General features: G+C 35.1%; 1 protein-coding gene across 6 annotated transcripts in view; it reads left to right on the forward strand.

Annotated features, from left to right (window-relative positions):
• SGCG (sarcoglycan gamma) overlaps positions 1-12,796 on the forward strand; it is a 107,838-nt gene that overhangs the window by 70,254 nt on the left and 24,788 nt on the right. For all 6 annotated transcript variants that reach the window (XM_066175873.1, XM_066175872.1, XM_066175875.1 and 3 more), the window contains one exon: positions 10,408-10,527. In XM_066175873.1, coding sequence (XP_066031970.1) covers positions 10,408-10,527 — 120 coding nt within the window. The remainder of the gene's footprint in view (positions 1-10,407; positions 10,528-12,796) is intronic.

Consider the following 12,796-nt stretch of genomic DNA (forward strand, 5'->3'; position numbering starts at 1 on the left):
CCTGCCACTCAGTAAAAAGCAGCAGTATATTTTCAATTTCTCAGTTAAGCATTAATTCTTTAAATATTTGAAGCACTTCTTTATTGCAGTTATGCAATAAAGTTCTCTGCAAAAGTTACTCCTTTTTCCTTGTGGAAATATCTATTGGTAGTTGCAAATCAATTTCTGGGAAAATGCAACAGGAAAACATAGTTAGAGTCTCTTTTTATTTCCTAGTATTCCAGAAAATAATACATTTAAGCAGACATCCTAAAAAGTTCAAGTTTAAAACTCGGATATTTATATCTTCTACTATCTATGGTAGCAGTAAAATACATCCATATACTCAGTGAAATCAATAGATCTAGACAGATGTGAGAGATCTTGGCAGCAAAAATAAGCAGACCTTACTCTTTAAATCATATATATAATCCATGAATGGCAACAATATGTGTGAGCTATGACAACATTTTTCTTAGCTTTGTTACTATTTTTCAACCTTTATTTGACATTGGAGAAAAATGCAACACTTTATTTACTCATTTCTTACAAGGTCCTCAGGCAACAAAATATAAATTCCTGCTTATTTAACTGTAGCCTGATCTGATATGTTTAAGTAGGTTACTAAATTGGGACCCAACCGAGCACTGATGCGCACCTTTTCCATGCTGTTGAGACTATGTAACTTCTGTGACGACTCCTGTTTGAAGAATTACCATTTCAATTCACAGAAGGTTTTATAAGCTTCACTGCTTTCAAACAAACTGTTTTCAAACAAAATGAAAAACAATTAAAATATATAAAGGAGCCTGTTATTCCCTTTAGAAATTTATAATTACACAATTAATCACAATTCAGCCTTTAAATGTTTTCAAATTCCCTTTTTTAAATTCAGTCAATCATAAAGATCTGAATTACTTTTCTTAGGAAAATATCCCTAAATATTTATCAAAAAGAGTGTGATAAATAGGTGTGTGGTATATTTACTTTATATGCAAAAGCCTTTGCTAAAGAGTTCCATATTTGCCAACATGCTGGAGTTATGTCTTAAAACTCTAGTCATCTTATAAATAGGACTAGCTGCAATTGTGAAGGAGTCATATAGATCAGCTTGGAATTGTTCCAGAGATGACAATATAGTATAGCATTTCTCATAAAATTATAACAAAAATACCTTTTAACTCATGGAAATGGTGATTCAAATGATCTGTTAAAAGAATTTAATAAGTTACTAAGAAAGATTTAAATACCCAGTCTTCAACAGAAGTAATTCATAAGAGAGATGTGAAACAAATCTTTACTTGAGTTTCTGTGAAATTCCCCCTATGAAGATAACAGGCACATATTATGCATTCCCTCATGAATCACAGATGTACTAAAAGACATAAAATGTGAGCCACTTCCAACATGATCACTCTCACTTTAAAGTTTCTACGTGCCTCTCAGTTCATCTGCATGAAATACCTATTGGAGGAGTTGTCTGGACATTGTTTTTTAAAACTAAATGCTGTAGATGCTAAGTTTTGGATTGTGACCCATAATTACACTGCTTTCAGAAGCCTCACTGAATGCAAATACTTAAAAACTGCTTGCAAGGAAAATAATATTTTCAAAATAATAGAGATCATAATTTTTTCAAAAATTGCATTCTTTTCTCTTTTATGACTTTAGTGGCCCTCTGGATGACAAAAAAATACCATTTTGTTTAAATTACTTTTTACAAATAAACAAGAACTAAACAACAGGGCATAAAAGGAAATAAGAACTTTATTTAAGGGAAGTGATTGCTTTGTTAATATTTCTAGGAGAAATGGGACTTGAAGGATGATGGCCAGCAGACAGCAAGGAAGGAATCTAAGGAAGGCATAGTTCTGGGAATGTATAGGTTTGATAGTAGTGTGGAATTAAAAAAGGTGTGGAGAGAATTGCTTATAGGCAAGACAGCAATGTGAACAGAAGAGATGGTAAATATTTTCATTAGAATAACTCCTGTCCTTAAAATCATGCAGAAGATTCAGGTATCATTGTTATGGCTTGCTTATCAACTTTCAAAACTGAAATATCTAAAACTTTCTTTGGTAATCCAAGAAAGCTGCTAATTATGATCTCCACGATTGCTGTCCTTAACCACTTCAAAGCTTTGTTCAATCCTTGAATAAAAGAGCAATGCAGGACTTTTGATTTATATCGTGAGCAATAATAAATCAACTTAGTGCAAAAAACTTGGCAAACTTTTTCAATAATGAGTGGTGATAAATATGTTGTGTATACAAGAAACATATAGACGATATAGTCAATAATCAAATCATTAAAAGCAACATTGGTATCAAGCAGTAAATGATGTTTTACCTAAGTAAACTATGTACAGCTTATCAGCAGATGAAAATTATACAGTCAGCTTTTGCAGTTGTGTTCCAGTCGTGGATGATAAGTCAATGAAAAGCAGCATGTTTCCAATTGTCACTGCTGAAAAGTAGGAACAGATTTTTAAGATATCTGTCTTTCAAGGATCATGTAAAGAGGTTACAATATACAGAAGACCCTAAATTCCTCTGGTAATATGCCTTTTTCAGGCATATTCAAATTCATAATTCAAAAATTAAAACTTTTTAGGAAAAAGGAGGTTTCCAAAGTCATGAAAGGTTTGTGGGAACAGATTCCAGTAGACTGGATTGCTAATCCTTGTTCTAGTTAAATTTTTTACACCAAGGAATAGTAACATCAGTAGCTTCAGATCAGGGATTCAGTTTAAAGTGTTTACAGCTTTTAGGAATTTATTTAAATAGTTGGATTTTGAAGCTGTTCTGCATTGTTAAGCATGAAATCAGCTTCACTCAGAAAGCATGGGAATATGGTGAAATTCAAAATGGCTTACGCAGTATGAAAACAGAATTACAGTCAAAATTCTGCTTAGAGACTGTTTTCATGTCTGTAACATTAATCTGAACAGCTGTTACAATGAGAGTATTTGTGCTATTTCTTTTTTCAGGCTGGAACAACATTCCAAGGAAACAGATCAGTGTCAGTGCCACATACATTGCTTTAGCAATAATAATTGCCATTTAGAAAACTGCTGCTTTCCAAAGTCAAATCATGTATGATTTTCTTATCAGCATTTTAATATTTAATTTTCAAGTATTTTGTATGGTATTTTTTCATAAGAGACATAGGAGGAAGAACACAGTGTTTTCACAGGGTAAACCCTGAAGCCAGTTTCATAAACTTAATGACACTGTAAAATCATTTAGCTTTTCCTCTTTATTTATCCCTGAAATCGTTCATTTAAAACCCCATTTTTTTTTTCCAAATAAATTCTTTCTTATCTGTAAGATAAAAGGCAGAACATATCTTTTGCAGATCTTTGTCTGCAAGAAGGTGATTTTTTTGGACAACTTTAATTGCTGTCCAGCTGGGCTATAAGAAAGGAAGATACAACCTAGGAGCAATTATTAGAAAGATGAATCTGAAAATTCATTGAAGTATTTTTGAGGTGATTAAGTCTTCCTATGATCAAAAATTTACAGTAATTATTCCAAGGGGATTAAAGTTGGAATGTTTACTTCCTGAATTTTAGCTATTTTGTAAAATTTTAGCTATCATTGAATCTGATTATATCAAGACATACATGCTAGTTCATGTAAAAGTAAAATTTGGTTAGATAGATGGGAGAAAATGACAGGTGACTGCTAAAACATCCTACAAACTTTTTAACCAATACTTCTTAAGAGAATATGCATTAAATGCACAGGCTTTTTGATATGCATTAAATGCAAATGCTTTTAGTCTTTTGTGAGACGATTGTGTGTTTAAATGTATATCATGTTGAAAAGAATCAATTCAAATAGTAGAAAGCAGTAAAAATATTCGATTTAAACGAGAGCTACCTAAGCAAATCAAACTGCAATTTAATATTTAGACTCAAATGAAAAGTATCCTCTCCTGAAAAAAAATACCCTTGATGATCTATGCACCATGTAGAGTAAGGTGCTTACACTCTGTCCCCAAATATAATAATCTTTATGAAGAAAAACACAATTATATTCACAGTCAGACAGGCTGACAAGTCAGAATTAAAACATCCTCTAGGAGTAATCAGATAGTTATTGTGAGGGTGGAGGGGCACTGGAACAGCGTGCCCAGAGAAGCTGTAGCTGCCCTATCTCTGGAAGTGTTCAAGACCAGGCTTGGATAGAGCTTTGAGAAACCTGATCTAGTGGAAAGTGTCCCTTCCCATTTCAGGGGGTTGAAACTACACATTCTTTAAAGTCCCTTCCAACCCAGACCATTCTGTGATTCTGTGATAATGTGCATTGTTGACTTGTTAAATATGACAGCATCAAATTAAGGGGAAATTTAACCTGGCCCAGGGGACTTTAATCCTATGATGTCACTTTTCTCCTCACTGAGTCTAGAAGAGGACATAAGTCTACAGAGTTTGGCTCTGAAAAAAACGCACTAATATTTGAGAAACCATTTTTTATTTGGAAAATAACCATTTGGGTTATTGTGTCTCTCATCAGAGAGCAATTAGTTATCTGAATAGCTTCATTGTTTCTTTATTCCAACAGGAGGAAATAATTCAAAATAAGGGAAAAACAGGAATTATTAAAGATTTTATAACTTTCTCAACTTTAACAGTTTCATTAAACTTGCAATCCCAAATACATTTTGGTTTCAGAGGTACAGTAATCATTAACATATGTAATTGGGTGGTAATTAGAAGGTAATAGTTACTGCTAAAGGTGAAGGTAGTTCCTGCACCAAAAATAATTGAATTTTTGGCATTGGTTAATGCTAGATGAATTTGTAAAGGTTAGCTTAAAGTAGCTGAAATTTACTTAGACTTCTTCTAAGGTAGAATTTGGATAATTGAGTATGTCTAAAATCTTAAGTCACTTCAAATGCCTCAGTAGTTTTAAACCCTGATGGCAGCTACTGCCCAAAAAAGGAACCACACCCCTATCTTTGCGCAGTGGTCTGCAGAAGACACCCCAAATTCTGATGGACTGCTTGAACTTGTACCTGCAGTGTAGCCTTGTGGCAATGAGCACTAAGAGCACACTGGGCTGCATCATCCCTCACCTGGGAGGCTGCAGCTGAAATGCTCTGGAGCCCCCTCTGGTAGGATGGAGCTGCAAACCAGTGGAGGACGTGCCCACAGGGAGCTGTTCAGATGGCCGGGGAGTGAAAGCACAGGAAGTATAAGAGTCTGAAGAGGCTGTGTTTGTTTAACCTTCAAGAAAAGAAGCTTAAGGAAAGCTTCTAAATTACGCCTGATTCTAGGAGGGCTAGAGACAAAATAAATCATTGAATCATAAAGGTTGAAGAAGACTTCCAAGGTCAAGTCCAACCTTTGACCAAATACCACCATGCCAACTAAAGCATATTACAAAGTGCCACATTTAATCATTTTTTGAACACTTTTGAACCCAGTTCCCTGGGTAGCCTGTTCCAAGGTTTAACCACTCTTTTAAAGGAGAAACTTTCCCTAATATCAAACCTGACCCTCCCCCGGCTGAGGTTGTTTCCCACTGTCCAGTCACTAGCATGAATCCAGATTCAGGGTGCATAGCAAGAGGGCGAAAGGCAATGGTCATGGGTTGCAGAGATGCAAAATGCAGCTGGATAAAAGGGCAAAGGAGAACTGCCCCTGTCACACTTCGGGACACAAAAGAATGAAGCAGGCGCCAGGAAGGTCAGCAGGAAAGTTCTATCTTTAATTTCCTGACTCCATCTTAAATACAGTTCTTTTAGAAGACAAAAGATTGGCTACATAGGTTGCCACCTCTTTGACCTCGTTGGTGAAGGCCACCATCAATCACATTTCTCCTCCCAGAGAAGAAATATGTAAACAAAATAGATAATTCTAAAAATATACATTGTTATCTTGAAGCTGCGTGAGAGTAAAATGCAAACACTGAAAAGCAGGCAAAGTTAGGGTGACATGCCACTGTTAGAATAGTTAACCATGGGAACAGATTGCTCAGGGAGGCTGCTAAATCCCCTTCCTCAGAGGTATTAAAATTTCAACTGGACAAGACCCTGAGCACCTTTATCTAATTTCCAACCAAGCTGACCCTGATGTGGTTAGTAGGTAGGACTTACAGGGGTGACCTCTGGCTTGCATTCTTCTGTGATTCCATCTTACCCAGTCTTCAACTGACACGCTGGAGGGGCTCATATTGCTTCAGACCCCATGTCAGACTTTGTAGTCTGATACTCTAGGACATCTGAAATAAGCTGAAGGCCAGGCAGAGAAAACAAAAGAATTTATGATGGTACTAGACAGTGATGTTGTGAACTGAATCATGCCCCATCTGTTCAGCTGATCCTCTCACACTGTCCTCTGCCTAGATCCAGTAGGTATGCTTAGAATACTGCTGAAACAGAGTGCAGGAGTTGACCTTATCAAAGTACACTCACAGCTTTCTTTTTTTTTTTTTTTAAGAGGAAAAAGGGAAGAAGAATATCCATTATACAGACAATAAAGTAGTTAAAGTACTCACTTAGGACTGAGAAACTTAGATCAGCTATCCTCTCCGCATACAGGGTTTCAAATTATCATGCCTCATCTCCTTTAGTATTTTCCTTTTCACCTTATCTGTCTGAGGACTGTGTGTTTCAGCTTTTCCTGTTGAAGTTCTTCATCATGCAATAAAATTTGGGTTCATTAAGCTTGTGAGAAAAGGTGACCAATTTTTTAAGATCTCTATACTTGTTTTCAGTCACAGATAACAACAAAGTATAAATAGTGGTGACAGTAAAACACTCTTACTTTGATCTGAGAGGACATAATTGTTTCATCTATTGCATAAAAGGAGAACTGAGAAAAAAAGAGGAAACAGGAGCAGCAAGTGTTCTATTAATGTATTGGAGTTGTTGTTCATAGCTATGAGAGATGTTTGATAAAATGTGTATGTACAATGTGCTGCATATTCTCTGTAATAATGCCTTTGTTCTAATGAAATATCATACCATTCCACATGAAAATATAACTAATTTTATGTTTCTGAAAGTAAGGACTTTACATTTATTGGTATTGTATTCTATCACTCATGGAATGAGAACTGCATCTGTAGGAGTATTACACTTTTAATACACTTTTGATGAGATCTTATTTTAAGGAAGGTGCTTTAGTTTAATAAAAATTAACTAAAAAAGGAAATTGCATAGGAATACTGAAGAGCACTCAGGATTTTGGTTTATAACCAATACTTCAATGATTCTAGGTGGTAGGAGAAGAGCAAAGCACACAGAGTAGCTGACAGCCATAGATTAATTGGAAATGGCAGATAAGAAAATAGAGTAAGAAAATGAAAGATATGAAATTACTTAATGATAGAAGTAAATCCAGTGTTGGAAAGCCTTTTCTTCTGAAAGACCTAAAGACACACTAAAAATGCTTAGTATTTGGCAGAACTAACTTTTTGAAGAGTCTGCCTGCTGGTAACATGTAGGCAGACTCTTCAAATTTCAGACTCCTCAAATTTCACTGGCATTAAGCATTTGTGGATTTTTTTTTTTTTTTTTTTTAAATGGCAGGCCCTGTTTTTGACAGAAGATCCTTTACTGTCTGGTACATCTATATTTGTATTGGCCTGGTACTCAAAGGTTGTGTAGCAGTAGAGAGCACTTTATTAAAATGCTTTTCAACTGAAATGGAGTCACTAAACAAAAGAGCTTCCTTCCCTGGAAAATCTCTAGGGAAGTAAAGAGTGAGGAGGACAAATGAAAACGAAGACTGTTTAGCAGTGTGTCAGTTCCTTTTTGGAAAAAAAAAAAAAGTTCATCATTTAAAGCAGCATCCTCAGTGTCAAGAGATATGTGACGTGAAGATCACTTACAAGGTCTGCTTCAGGGCTGCACATTAAAGGAGGAAACACAGAAACAAGGGCAATAATCAGCTTGATTAGCAAGAATAACCCACTGACCTGGAAATTCATGTGACACATCTGGCAGCAAGCAGAAAACAAAACACTCTATAACCTGCATTCAGTCAGGTTGCATTTTTAACCATAGGATTTTATCAGCAAATATGATTATATAGTATTAGTTGACTTACATGTAGTTAATATACCAGGGTGGTAAACAGAACACAATTAGGATATTACACTTTCAGATACTGAGTTTGGCTGCTGTTTGTGAGTTGAAAATTAATCTCGCTGGGATTACGATACAATTACTGTTATTGCAATATAGCTAGTTTATGTGTATTGTGGAATATTACTAAGAGAAATTAATGACTACTTTTCATTACATAAACTTACTCTCACTTATGTAAAAGCCTACTATTTCTTTTTGAAACTCTGAGATGTCTCATCTCTAGCATGAATAAAACATAGGCTTGGATTTGATTTACTCTAGAATTCCCTCTTAAGATTTAAAATGCATCAATTATTATCCATACCATTGTCTGATAATGAAGGTTCTCTATGTAGTACAGTCCTTGTCTCACATTAGTGGGGCACTTGTGTTAAGAAAACTGTGGACCTAAAGATTCTTGTTAAAGATTTATTCAAGTGTGCAAGGTCCAGGACCAAACAGTCTGAATGCAAATCCAGCATGGGCAAGGCCATAATTTGGAGTTTCAAAGTTAAAGTACCTTTGGAATTTATAAAAATGTTCAGTGAGTGCTCTCACAGTGCCTGCAGGGTGTTTCCTTAATTAAGGTAGTTTTGAAAATCACGGGGTTAGATGAATGGGAAGGATGAGGGACCAGCCCTTGCAGCACAGGTATAGTTGATAACATCCATTTTACTCAGTCCTTTGATTTGTTTGAAAACACAAGGTTCTAGCTACACTACATAAATGGCCAGTTTCATTATTGGTGCTGGGCACAAACAGGAACAATCAATCACTGAACTATAAAATGGCTTGGGTTGGAAGGGACCTCAAATAAAACCTTAACCAAGATTCCCTAGGAAACCATTGAAAGGGATCCATCCCTGCCTCACTTACCCAGAACTGTTTATTTTGCTGTAAAAAAAACTTTTAAAAATACTGTTTGAGGCCTTTTCACTTACAAAGATATTTTCTGATCTCACTTTTTTCAACATCCTTCTCAGAAATAAAGTCCTGGGCTTCAGAATAGCTTTTAGAGAAAAGCCAAATTGGGGTCCATAAGGCTGTGCTTGGGTGCACATGTGCAGCAGTGCATAACAACGCAGAGCTCAGCCCTCTGTTCTGACCATTTTTAGGTAGAATCAGTTTTGGGTTTTATGCCTTAAAATTGTTGCCCTAGTTTAGGACATTATGGCTCCTCTAACTCTTTCTGTGCTTGGTGGGAAGTTAAAATCACTACTTTGCGTCTGAGGATATTTGTACAGAGCCTCTGTGTGCTTCTCTCATACCAGCTACCAACCAGATTTTGTGAAATGCCTGTAGGTATTTCACAGCAGTATCAATCATCTGTCACCTAATGCCCCTTTAACATAAGATCTAAAAAGAAAAAGAAAAAACCTATTTCTTTTGAGAATTACTTCCTGGAATATATTTAACATTTATGGGAGCAGACATGGGAAAACAGGTTCTTAACGGGAAGGAAGCAGTTCAGTGCCTCTCGGTCCTGTGGATAGTCTGTGAAATACATTTATTAAAAATTGCTGAAAAGGACTGTTAACTGCTTTGACCATTCTCTGTAATCCTAATTCTGAATATAGATTTATGATGACAAGTCTTGATGATGACAAGGCTTGATGTGGTGTGAATTTTAATTGATCACATTGTTAGAAGAGGGAATATTAAGGGTTTGATTTTTATCTACTTACCAAGCCAATACTGTAGAACAGGATTTTAGTGAATTTAGGATGTGGAAGCACAGACTCTCTTTCTCATATTATTTTCATTTTTGGAGTACCAGGATCAGTTGCAAATATTCTCATATTTGGGTGCTTGAAACCCTTAAGAACATGATCAGTAACATTTGTTAGATATAAGGAGCCAAACTGGCATCTGTTATGAAGACCTGAGGTCCTGCTCTTACATGGGATGTTTGTAATTTTAAAGGATTTGAGCCTCCCTAATGAAAAGGGATGATGCTGCAAAAACTTTGATAATCAGATTCTATTAAAAAAAAAAGAAAAAAAAAAAGAAAAAGATTGATTTGTTCTGATCAAAGCAGTTTTAACATCAAGAACATGAATGTTTGTCTGGATCAATTTGTGTGGGGTTTTCTAGATTCCCTGGAAACTCAACTATAAAGGAAGACTCCAGGCACGGTTTTGAACAACAAATTAGATCATGTAAATAGACTTATCCAATTTCAGAACTTACAAGGCCACTATCCTTAGAATATCTGAGTGCTTCATGACCTTCAGAGTACTTAAATGAGCATCTACTTCATTAACACACCAATTAAAATTATTAATAATTTATATAGGAAATTGAAGAAATGTGATGAAATTATTCCATTATTCTACTGTTTTGCAGGTCCTAAAATGGTAGAATTCCACAGTCAGCAATTTCAGATCAACTCAAAGGATGGAAAGCCACTTTTTACAGTGGATGAAAATGAAGTTGTAATTGGAACAGATAAGCTTCGAGTCACAGGTTTGTAATGGTTTAAGAAATGCTCAGATAATACTCATATGAAAAGCACATTTTTAAATTTGTTATTAAGTGTGAATGCAAGTTCTGGTTTTACCTCATTAGGAAACAGAAATATGAAGATAATCTGAACATTTTCAGTAAATAATCAGTAAGAATTTTTAATACAAAATAATAAATAAATAAATAAATATTTTAAAGCCATTAGTAACTGGAACTGTAGTGGTGCATCTTTTTATGAATTATTTAATGTTTCCAGTGCATGCTGTCTGAGGCTGAAAAAATTCTAGATATTTCATTCTGAGTAGTAACAAGTCTGATCTGTGAAAACTTCAGGGAGAAAAATATCTTTCTGATATTTTTATATGGTTTTATCTTGCAAAGTAAAAGCTACTGTATTTCTGTTCTGTGAGTAGGACATATGTCACAGGAAGATATTTGTAGTATATCTTAAATGTCACCTGTCAAGAGAAAAGTTTGTCTTAAGCTGTTTCTTCAAATTGCTGAAGTACTCATTTACAAAGTAATACGTCAAAGTCATCATATGAAAAGCTACTTCCTTTCATACAACTTGATAAAGTCAACCTTCATTTTCTAGGTGTAAAGTTGCATTAAAATAGATACATCATGGTATGATTTCTTTTTGAGCAGAAGAATTCATCAAAGGAAATACTGAAAGTGTTCTGTAATTTCTTTTCAATTAATTTTTTAGTATTTTTTGATTGCAATTATCATGTTAGCATTCGGTAATTACTGGTCCTCTGAAATCTTGAGGTCTTCATTTTAATGAATAGATTGGTATTATTTCACTGTCAAAACTATAAATATGGTAATAACTATACAATTAATGTTTCAAAACCAAAGTTAAGTTATAATAATTGTGTTAATAAATTTTGTTTTCGCCTGAGGGTTTTATCTTAAGGTTTTTTACTTTTTAACTTAATTGAAATTACAACTTTGTTTTAACCAGGAAACTGTATCAAATAATTATTGTTTGCCCAAGAGATGCTAAACTTTAATAGAAAAGTGTGTTTAACAAAGATATGAAAAACTGCATAACTGTTAACTGATTTGGAAATGGTCTATCTCTGCTCAAAGTAAGTAATAATCATTCATACACGAGTTGAAATTGTTATGCTAATATTAATGGCTCACTCATCCAATATTAATCTTTACAGTGCATTGATATTTACTTCAGCAGATATTGTACTAAGACACGTTGCCTGTTTCTTTTTTTACACTGTAGTAAAATTCAGAAGCAAATACATTAAAGTCCGTGAGGTTATTTCAGTGTAAAATTAATGTAAGTGAGAAGAGATTCATGCCTACTTTGCTTCAAATTGATTTATTAAAATTGTGATTTAAATTATACTATTAGCATGAAGGATAAATTATTGTGATTTAAATGATACTATTAGCATGAAGGATAAATTAGTAATACTTTGCATACCAAGATTATTTTTAAACATTTTGGATAGAGAACAAGATCAATGTGAAATAAATTTTGGAAAGTTTGTATCATAAAAAACAGATGATCCTGGGTTTAAAATACACAAAGAACGTTTTGTACTTTTTTATGTACAGTGTAATGAACTATTTGATTTTACTTTTCTTTATTTATGTGAATGATGAAAAGCTCAGTAATGATTTTCAAGAAAAGCTGACGGTTTTCAACTAAAATATAATACAGCAGAGAGCAAATGTGTATGATTTATGATACAAGACAAAGGAAAAGGTCTAAGAGTAATGTAATCCAATCCAACATCTGAAGAATTGTCATTTTCCTACAATTAATATGTTTCAACTCATACTATTTCAGTCAGACATTCTCTGGCCCCTGTGTAGAATAGAATAGTGCAAATCAAAGAAGAGCAAACACCTGGGGAATGCCTGAATCAGGAATGTGCCTCCCATACCCCACAGGGTCATGGCAGGTCTGGGTGGCCACGTTCCCCTGGAGCTCAGAGAGATGCTGGCATCTGCCCCGGGCAGAGCACTTGTGCCCACCAAATGCTGTTCTCTGCTCTGGGGAGGGCTCCAGGGCTTCTCATCTCCCTTGGATGTGGCAGATAGAGGCTGCACTTACGTGCTCAAACATTAATATCCAGCTGTGTGTGGAACACCCTGGGGTGTGTGAGACACCACATGGTATCACTTTATTTCCAAGAGATGCTTCCTGTGATCCTGGCAGCTGGAGACCAGGCAGGATGCACAAGGGTGTTCCAGATGACAGTAAGTACACACGATTAGGCAAAGAAACACTGCCTCTGGC

Source organism: Chamaea fasciata, unplaced genomic scaffold, assembly GCF_029207755.1.
Source record: "Chamaea fasciata isolate MVZ Bird 193981 ecotype frontalis unplaced genomic scaffold, bChaFas1.0.hap1 SCAF_2, whole genome shotgun sequence".
Classification (NCBI taxonomy): domain Eukaryota; kingdom Metazoa; phylum Chordata; class Aves; order Passeriformes; family Sylviidae; genus Chamaea; species Chamaea fasciata.